Raw genomic sequence first — 11,066 nt, 5'->3', positions numbered from 1 at the left:
TAGACTAGACTATAGACTAGACTATAGACTAGACTATAGACTAGACTTTAGACTAGACTATAGACTAGACTATAGACTAGACTATAGACTAGACTAGAGACTAGACTAAAGCACTATAATCTCGTCTATATTTAGGATAATAGACTAACATCTGCAATATATACTCTACCATTGTTGGGAATAGATTTGACTATTATAAAGACTAGAGACTCCAGACAACAGACTCGACTATAGTTTGGAGAATAGACTCGACTACAGTCTGGACTATAGACACGACATTTGTCTGGATATAGACTTGATTATAGACAAGGCTGTAGATCACACCATAGACTCGACATTTGTCTGGAATATAGACTAGTCTAAAGTTTAGTATTAAGTGTCATTGTCTAGTATCATTTTAGTCATAGTCTGCGGTATAGTGAGTCGAATATTCTGGCATCTACCTTAATACATACATATTTTCTCTATAGAAATCAACCACAAAGCACTAGAGGTATGTACATCTGAAAATAGCAAACAATAAAATCTATAAAAATTCTATTCAATTTCTCACTGCAACTATGCAACTCATATGGTTGGCAAAAGTCTATAAAAATTCATAACGATTTCTTTGTATTGTTATTGCTGTTGTTGTTGTTGCTGCAATTGTTGCCTGTATATTTGGTAGCAACATTTTTTTAAGTGCGTCATTAATTTAAGCAGTTTTTGTATATAACCGACTAAAATACTAAATAATCTTAAAGATTCCAGAGTCAGTTGAAGTTGGACAGTGGCCATTTGGAACAGTAGATTTTTATTTTATAAAATTTGTTGTTGTTTGTGTTTTTTCTATTTTTTTCATTTTGTGTTATGAATACGAATGATTTGTGTTCCTTGAGTTCTCCTATAGGTGGAGGAGGTGTTTTAAGGAATGTCCGTACATTGTTTGTGAGCTAAGAGTTTCTTTTTTTTAAGGTGGCATGTGTTGAAATTAAAAAATATTTATTTTTTTCTCTCTCTAAATCTTGTTATTTAATTTAAAATAAATTAATTACAAACAATTAGTTAAACATTGAGTTAAAGGAATTTTACTTGTTTGCAAGAAACGAGTACAATTAATATATATTTATCTACAAACAACAAGAACAACTTGTTATTAGATAGAAAACTTGTAAATTTATTAAATTGTAGACTTTTAGGAGACTAGTTTATTTAATTGAATTGAATTTTGTTTATAACATTGTTAACAATTGTTTTTGGCAAATTGCAGATTCGCCTTCACATTTTTTGCTTTGCTGAACCAGCAGAAAACCTTCGTTCTTTTTTTCCATTAATTTATTAATATTTTATTGTTTAACAATATTGAAATTATGATTATTATGCAGAAATGGTTTTGTTGCAATAAATAATAATAACCAATGAAAATGATAATGAATAATTAAACAAAATAAATATTTATTGTTATTAATTAAACCTTCAGAGGTCAGTTAACATTTGCAAGAACGCAGTCTGACATATAGTATGATTACAGTCTGGGCTATATTTCCTAGTATGGTCTATAGTCTAGTATATAGTCTAGTCATAGCCTAATCTAGTCTATGGTCTAGTATATTATCTAGTATATAGTCTAGTCTATAGTCTAGTTTATAGTCTAGTCTGTAGTCCAGTTTACAGTATGGTCTATAGTCTAGTCTATAGTCTAGTCTATAGTCTAGTCTATAGTCTAGTCTATAGTCTAGTCTATAGTCTAGTCTATAGTCTAGTCCATAGTCTAGTCTATAGTCTATAGTCTAGTCTATAGTCTAGTCTATAGTCTAGTCTATAGTCTAGTCTATAGTCTAGTCTATAGTCTAGTCTATAGTCTAGTCTATAGTCTAGTCTATAGTCCAGTCTAAAGTCTAGTCTACAGTCTAGTCCATAGTCTTGTCTATAGTCCAGTCTATACTCTAGTGTATTGTCTAGTGTATAGTCTGTAGGTAATCTTTTTAATTAATAATCCAATTACATATTCATTTGGATTTTGTGGGTTTTTAAATATATTTCTTAATAATTCTTTATTGCGAAACAAAGCATTTATATTTGAACCATGTGTTTGGGGATTAAATAATAAAAAAATCGCAAAAAATATTAAATATGTTTAACATGAAACAAATTAACTGCAATAATAATATTAATGGAATAATTTATTCCAAATTAGTAAACAAACAAAAGCAACAGCAAAAAAAATAAACATAAATAATTAAAATCAGGAATAAAATAAAATAATTAAGTATTCACATGCATTAAAAAAAGACTAAAGGCTATTTTCTATAAATAATAAAATTTAATTTTAATTAAATATATTTTAATTAAAATATAAGCAAAAAATAATGTCTAGTAAATGAGTCACTGTTTTTTTGTATAATAATAGAATATTTTTTTAAATTTATTTAAAAATTTAAAAGGAAGCCACGTTTGAATACAAAATAAACAACAAATACTTCAATACAACAAATAAAGTCAAAGGGAGGAAGACAAAGACAAAAAATGAAAAAAAAAAAAACAAACAAAACAATGTGCAAATACATTGAAAAACAACAACAACAGCAATCATAATAAATATACTATCAACAACGACGAGACGCGAACTAACCACGACCCACCTCAACAATCAACGACAAATATAGAGAAGAAGAAAACAACAACAGAACAACAATAATGTCTTTCTTTTAAGGCATTCAACTAAAACATTAAAGAAAAATATTGTTGTTATTCTTGTTGTTATTGTTTTCTTTATATTATTTTTTTGTTTTATTTAAAACAATAACAACACAATGAGTAACAGCAACAACATTATAAATAGTCACAATAATAAATTTACAAAAAAAAAAGTAAACCATTCTTAATAAAACACTAACGACAACAACAACTACATATAACCACGATAATTACAATTACTGTAAAGCATTTGTGTAAATAACAACAACAAGCAACAAGAACAAGAACAAAAACATCATTAAATGAAAACTTGTTTAAGCAGAAATTTTCTCTTTTTGGAAATATTATTACACCTACAACAACAACAACAATGAAACAACAGCAGCTAGCTACAATTACAAAAAAAAATAGATGAATTGTCAATGAGACTGTAGTCTGATCTAAGATCTTGAGAATAGAATTAACTATATAATCTGGCCTATCGAAGAGACTATAGTCAGGGCTATAAAAGGATTATAAACGAGAATGTAGACTGGACTCTAGAATAGTTTTTAGTTCGTCCAATAACTAAAGAGCAGTCTTTACTATATATTAAAGCGGTATGGAGTAGTCTATAGTCTGGACTACAGAGTAGTCTATAGTCTGAACCATAGAGTAGTCTATAGTATGGACTATAAAGTAGTCTATAGTATGGACTGTAGAGTAGTCTATAGTCTGGACTATAGACAGTCTATAGAATAGTTTTTAGTTCGGCCAATAACTTAGGAGTATTTACTATATATCAAAGTGGTATGGAGTAATCTATAGGCTGGACTATAAAGTAGTCTATAGGCTGGACTATAGAGTAGTCTATAGTCTGGACTGTATACAGTCTACTATCTGAACTGTATACAGTTTGTAGTCTGGACTGTATACAATCTATAGTCTGGACTGTAGACAGCTTATAGTCTGAACTGTAGACAGTCTATAGCCTGGACTGTATACAGTCTGGACTGTAGAAAGTCTGAATGTATATAGTCTGGACTATAGACAGACTATAGTCTGGACTATAGACAGTCTATATATGTCTAGGACTATAGACAGTCTACTGACTATTATAGTAGTCTATAATCTGGACTATTGTATAGCCCATATATAGTCTGGTCTGTATAAACACAGTTGTATTCTGGATTGCATACAGTCTATAGTCTGGAATGTAGATTGTCTCTAGTGTGGACTGTAGACAGTCTATAGTCTAGACTTTTGACAGTCTATTGTGTGGACTATAGACAGTCTATAGTGTGGACTATAGACAGTCTATAGTGTGGACTATAGACAGTCTATAGTGTGGACTATAGACAGTCTATAGTGTGGACTATAGACAGTCTATAGTGTGGACTATAGACAGTCTATAGTGTGGACTATAGACAGTCTATAGTCTGGACTGTAGTCAGTCTATAGTCTGGACTGTAGACAGTCTATACTCTGGACTGTAGACAGTCTATAGTCTGGACTTTGAACAGTCTATAGTGTGAACTATAATGTGGACTCTAGACAGTCTATATGGACTATAGATAGTCTCTTATGTGGCCTATAGACAGTCTATAGTGTGGACTATAGACAGTCTATAGTGCGGACTATAGACAGTCTATAGTGCGGACTATAGACAGTCTACAGTGTGGACTATAGACAGTCTATAGTGTGGACTATACACAGTCTATAATGTGGACTATAGACAGTCTATAATGTGGACTATAGACAGTCTATAATGTGGACTATAGACAGTCTGTAGTCCACATAATAGGCTGTCTATAGTCGTTGTAGTCTGGACTGTAGACGGTCTATAATCTGTACTATAGACTGTCTATAATTTGGACTATAGGCAGTTTATAGTATAGACTTTGAACAGTCTATAGTGTGAACTATAATGTGGACTCTAGACAGTCTATATGGACTATAGATAGTCTCTTATGTGGCCTATAGACAGTCTATAGTGTGGACTATAGACAGTCTATAGTGCGGACTATAGACAGTCTACAGTGTGGACTATAGACAGTCTATAGTGTGGACTATACACAGTCTATAATGTGGACTATAGACAGTCTATAATGTGGACTATAGACAGTCTATAATGTGGACTATAGACAGTCTGTAGTCCACATAATAGGCTGTCTATAGTCGTTGTAGTCTGGACTGTAGACGGTCTATAATCTGTACTATAGACTGTCTATAATTTGGACTATAGGCAGTTTATAGTCTGGATTATAGGCAGTCTGTAGTCTATAGACTATAGACAGTCTATAGACTGACCTATAAGACAAACTATACTCTGGTCTATAAGACAGTCTACAGTCTGGACCATAAGACAGTCTATAGTCTGGACTATAAAGATGTCTTTAGTTTGGACTAAGGAGTAGTCTAAAGTCTGGACTATAAGTCAGTCTAAAGTCTGGCCTATAATAGTCTATAGTCGAGACTATAGAGTTGTCTATAGTATCGACTATAAAACTATACTACAGAGTAGACTATAATCAGACTATAAATTAATCTAGTTAGGACTATGGTAGAGACTATAGAATAGAATATATTCTAGACTATAGTTTGGCCTATAAAATAATATATTTTCTGAACTAAGTAGTAGTCTATTATGTGGACTATAGAGCATTCTATAGTGTAAACTTCAGTAAGGACTATACAAAAGACTATGCTATTTTCTGGACTAAAGTGTAGTCTATAGTCTGGATTTGGGATTAAACCTAAAGCCAGAAATTTTTAACACCTATATATAGATTTTCTTCAAATTTATTTATTTTGATTTCGGTCTATAATCTGTACTATAGACTGTCTATAATTTGGACTATAGGCAGTTTATAGTCTGGATTATAGGCAGTCTGTAGTCTATAGACTATAGACAGTCTATAGACTGACCTATAAGACAAACTATACTCTGGTCTATAAGACAGTCTACAGTCTGGACCATAAGACAGTCTATAGTCTGGACTATAAAGATGTCTTTAGTTTGGACTAAGGAGTAGTCTAAAGTCTGGACTATAAGTCAGTCTAAAGTCTGGCCTATAATAGTCTATAGTCGAGACTATAGAGTTGTCTATAGTATCGACTATAAAACTATACTACAGAGTAGACTATAATCAGACTATAAATTAATCTAGTTAGGACTATGGTAGAGACTATAGAATAGAATATATTCTAGACTATAGTTTGGCCTATAAAATAATATATTTTCTGAACTAAGTAGTAGTCTATTATGTGGACTATAGAGCATTCTATAGTGTAAACTTCAGTAAGGACTATACAAAAGACTATGCTATTTTCTGGACTAAAGTGTAGTCTATAGTCTGGATTTGGGATTAAACCTAAAGCCAGAAATTTTTAACACCTATATATAGATTTTCTTCAAATTTATTTATTTTGATTTTGGCAATACTTTAAACAGGTTAATGGTAGCCTATGAGAATAACTCAAACTAACACTTAGTGAAGTAAACATTCAATAATAAAAACAATTTGTGACAATTGTTATATTATGATGAGTGTAAGCTCAGACAAAAACGTGTACGAAATTGATAAAATTGTTAAAAATTTTTTTTTTGTTCAGCGTTTTTTCTGAATGAAGTAAGACCAAATACAAAACGTAACAACTGTTTATTGTTATTATCTCATAAAAATGGCAAAATGCCCGAAAGCCACATAAATTTTTTATTTGAAGAGAAATAACAAACAAAATACGAATTAGGAATATTGATATTGTTTTAAATAATTTGTAGATGTAAGTTGATGTAAAAAAAAAAAATTGAAATTTATATCAATTTCAAATCAAACTTTAAGTTTGATTTCCACTAAATGATAAAAGAAAAAAAGTTGGCATTTGATTTGATTAAAGCGCCCTCTAACGTTCAATATTTGCTTGCCGTTAGGAGGTCAATGTCAATAATTTAAAAACATAGAGGTCTGTTGTGGTGTTTTGTTATTAAATCTTGAGTTGGCACACTCGAATTATAATTAAATTATTGGTCTATGAGGTGGATAACTGTTGTGTTTGGTTTGGTTGTACGTCCGTGCGTCTGACTGTTTGAAATGTAAACGTAGCCTGAATTCTAAATTTTAAGTTAAGTTTGCATACGCATCAAAAGTTTTTTTTGTAATTTAATTTTTGGAATTTTGATTTGTTTTTTTTTTTTGTATTTTAGACTAAAGCTTTTTGATTTTGTTTTAAAAACAATTGAAAAAATTAAAAGTTTTGTATAAAATCCAAGTATTTTTGTTAAAAATTATTAGTTTTACATAACGCGTTGTAAACGTTGATTGGTTTTAATCTAACAAAATGGCGTTCGTTTTGAAGTTATCTCTCGCTATCCTGTCGTGTGCTTTATTCGTGCAGGCTGATGTTTCTCATTTGGGTTACAGCCGCTATAGCGGTCAACGTGTTCAACCCTTACGTTTACAGCGTTTGGAGTCTAGTCCCACTCCCTATCCAGCAGCCGGTTATCGTCCCAATCGCGAGTTTAGTTTGCCTCGTGAACAGCCTCTTTTCCCTTTGAGCAATCAACAAGGCAACAGACCTCAACACAACAGCGGTTTTGATGTTTTAAGTGAGCCCCAACAAAGACCTCAGAGACCCCAATTGGTGTATGGTTCCCCCGAACCTCGTTTCCCCCAACAACCACGTTTCCCTCAACAAAGTAGACCACAAAACTCCAATGGTTTCAATAACTTTGCTGAACCTCAACAACCTGAATTTGTGGAACAAACTCAATTCTCAGGCGGCAACCAACAACCACAAAATAATCAAAACAACTTCAACAACTTTGCTGAACCCCAACAACCCCAAAACAATAACAATAACAACAACAATGGTTTCAACAGTGGCTCCGATGTTTTGTCTGAACCCCAACAACCTCAACAACGTCCTGAATTACTCTATGGAGCTCCTAATGTTCAAGAACAACAAGATGTTCAATCTGGCTCTGATGTTTTGTCGGAACCCCAACAACGTCCTCAATACAACTACAATGCTCCTTCTGCCCGTCTAAGGCAACTTTTGGTAGCTCGCTTGCAACAGGCTGCCCGTTTGGAACAACAACTTCAACAACAAGGCTACAGACCATCACAATCTCAAGCTCAATCTCAACAACAATTCGCCAACTCTCTGCCAGCTTTATACTCTGCTCCTCGTCAACAACAAACTCAAGAAGAAAGCCAAGCTCAAGCTGAATCACAGCAAAAACCTGCTCGTCTAACCGACAACCGTGAGGAAAGAGAAGAAGAAGATGCCAAGACCTCTGAAACTGTTGTGGACATTGAAACCACCACCAAAGGTGATGGCAAGAAATCTGCCAATCAAACTGCTGCCACTCCCGCTTTAGCCGCCACTGGTCTCTACTATCCCGCTGCTGCTTTTAGTTATGTACAACCTTTCAGTGCCGCCTATGTTGCCGCTGCCAATTACCAAACCGTGCAACCTTTCCAAGCTGCCTATACTGTCGGTTCACCCTTCTTGCCACAACAATATGCTTTGGCTAGCGCCGCCGCTCCTGCTCAATTGCAAGCTTGGTAATTTATGCATAAAAGTTTTCATAATTTTAAGAGTTATTTTTTTCGACCTACACAAACATTTACTCTCAAACTATTATTGGTCCATTAGCCGGCCCTCACAATTTCGAAATTATTTTTATTCCAATCGCGATCCTCATCTTCATTAAAACCTATTCATCGTTGTTATTTAATAAAAATTTAAATATTATTTTTGAAAATTTTTAAAACATTTTGTGTTTTCTAATATCTTAAAGGATTTTGGGGAATTTTGGTAACAATAGACTATAGTCTGCACTATATAATAGAATATAGTTTGGGCTATAGAATAGACTATAGTCGGGACTATAAAATATACTATAGTATGGACTATAGAATAGACTATAGTATGGACTATAGAATAGACTATAGTATGGACTACAGAATAGACTAAAGTCTGGAATATATTATAGACTATAGTTTGGGCTATAGAATAGTTTGGACTATAGTCTTGACTATAGAATAGACTATAGTCTGGACTATATTATAGACTATAGTCAGGACTATAATATAGAATATAGTCTGGACTATAGAATAAACTGTAGTTTAGACTATAGAATAGACTATAGTCTGGAATATAGAATAGACTATATTCTTGACTATAGAAAAGACTATAGTCTGGACTATAGAATAGACTATAGTCTGGAGTATAGAATAGACTATAGTCTGGACTATAGAAAAGACTAAAATCTGGACTATAGAATAGACTATAGTCTGAACTATAGAATAGACTATAGTCTGAACTATAGAATAGACTACAGTCTGAACTATAGAATAGACTATAGTCTGAACTATAGAATATACTATAGTCTGAACTATAGAATATACTATAGTCTGAACTATATAATAGACTTTAGTCTGGACTATAGAATAAACTATAGTCTGAAATATAGTATAGACTTTAATCTGCAATATAGAACAGACTATAGTCTGTACTGTAGAATAGACTATAGCCTTGACTATAGAATAGACTATAGTCTGAACTATAGAATAGACTATAGTCCGCACTATAGAATAGACTATAGGTTGGACTATAGAATAAACTATAGTCTGGAATATAGTATAGACTTTGATCTGTAATATAGAACAGACTATAGTCTGGACTATAGAATAGACTAAAGACTGAACTATAGTATAGACTATAGAAAAGACTATAGTCTGGACTATAGAATAGACTATAGTCTGAACTATAGAATAGACTATAGTCTGGACTATAGAATAGACTATAGTCTGGACTATAGTCTGAACTATAGAATAGACTATAGTTTGGACTATAGAATAAACTATAGTCTGGAATATAGAATAGACTAAAGTCTGGACTATAGAATAGACTATAGTCTGGACTATAGTATAGACTATAATCTGGACTACGGAATAGACAATAGTCTGGACTATAGAATAGATTATAGAATAGAGTATAGTCTGGACTATAGATTAGACTATAGTCTGGACTATAGTATAGTCTGTAGTCTGGGGTGTAGAATATACTATAGTCTGGACTATAGAATAAACAATAGTCTCGACTATAGAGTATATTCTGGACTATAGTATAGACTGTAGTCTGGACTATAGAATATACTATAGTGTGGACTATAGAATAGACTATAGTCTAGACTATATTATAGACTGTAGTCTGGACTATAGAATGGACTATAGTCTGGACTATAGTCTGGACTTTAGAATAGACTATAGAATAGACTATAGCATTGATTACAGATTTGATTTTTTTGATTTAACTAAATCCCATCCTATTTGCTTATTGGGTTATCATTAACTCACTTCTCTCTTAAAATTCCTGCACATCTTTGCTAACAACGATTCCATAATTTCCGTTTCTAGACAGGATTTCTTAAGAAAATACTCAACTCTCAAGACATGTCATCATTACTCCACCACAAGTGTTGCTTGCAACACTCAAACGCGGTCGCTATCGAACAAATCTAATGCCATGCCACAGTCACACATTTTTAACACGAAAAACATTTAGAAAAAAACACATGTAATTTCCGCAATAAACATTTTTATTAAATAATTATTAATAAAAGAAAACTACTACAAGCAACAAATAGATAAAGATTTGTTAAAAAAAAACCAAACATTAAACAAAAAATCCGCTTACATTAACATGTGTGGCTTGTTGGTTGGTTGGCTGATTACTTTGGTACTATTTTACCCTGAAATGTAAGGTACTTTTTCAATAGAAAATTTATTTTTTTTCTATAGTTTTATTCATAAATAGAAGGTAGAGAAGTATGTACTTGTTTTGCATAATGAAGCCGCAACTAATCCATGCCAATTCTAAAGTTAAAGTCACGCTTATGCCACACGACATGACAATCAAAAGTTGGTTTAGATGGAAAATATAAAAAAAAAATTAAATGGAATTAATAAAGAAAAATAAACAGTCAGTCGTTGGTTGTATAGAGGACGTTAATGTAATGCAACATGATATTGGTGGGGTATTATAATCAAATAGTTGTTGTTGTGGCTTCTATATGATAAAGTAAACCGACAATGTTTTTTTGGTTTAAACGAATAACCGGTTTTGTTTTTTTATAGTTTTAGCGCACAAAAGTATGAAATTTGAGTTGATAAATGTAAAATACAGATTTTCCAGTATTTTTATTAGCCTTTGAAAGCTTATAAGGTGGTCTATTAAAAATACAGTAAAATTGAATAGAATAGAGCTTTTTAATAGCAGAACTTAAATATAACTAGAACTAGATTAGAACTAGAACAGAACTAGAACAGAACTAGAACAGAACTAGAACAGAACTAGAACAGAACTAGAACAGAACTAGAACAGAACTAGAACAGAACTAG

The 11,066-nt window shown here is 32.3% G+C and overlaps 2 protein-coding genes across 2 annotated transcripts in view; one reads left to right on the top strand and one right to left on the bottom strand.

The window, feature by feature from the left end:
- Positions 1-11,066, bottom strand: part of LOC111682768 (tRNA-splicing endonuclease subunit Sen34) — a 49,485-nt gene that overhangs the window by 16,153 nt on the left and 22,266 nt on the right. The window lies entirely within an intron of this gene.
- Positions 6,849-8,434, top strand: LOC111682765 (putative uncharacterized protein DDB_G0271606). The gene has a single exon (XM_023444761.2). The coding sequence runs from the start codon at positions 6,997-6,999 to the stop codon at positions 8,227-8,229; it is 1,233 nt and encodes a 410-aa protein (XP_023300529.2). The 5' UTR covers positions 6,849-6,996; the 3' UTR covers positions 8,230-8,434.

Source organism: Lucilia cuprina, chromosome 5 (assembly GCF_022045245.1).
Source record: "Lucilia cuprina isolate Lc7/37 chromosome 5, ASM2204524v1, whole genome shotgun sequence".
Classification (NCBI taxonomy): Eukaryota; Metazoa; Arthropoda; class Insecta; order Diptera; family Calliphoridae; genus Lucilia; species Lucilia cuprina.
This window is presented reverse-complemented; position numbering and strand designations above follow the sequence as displayed.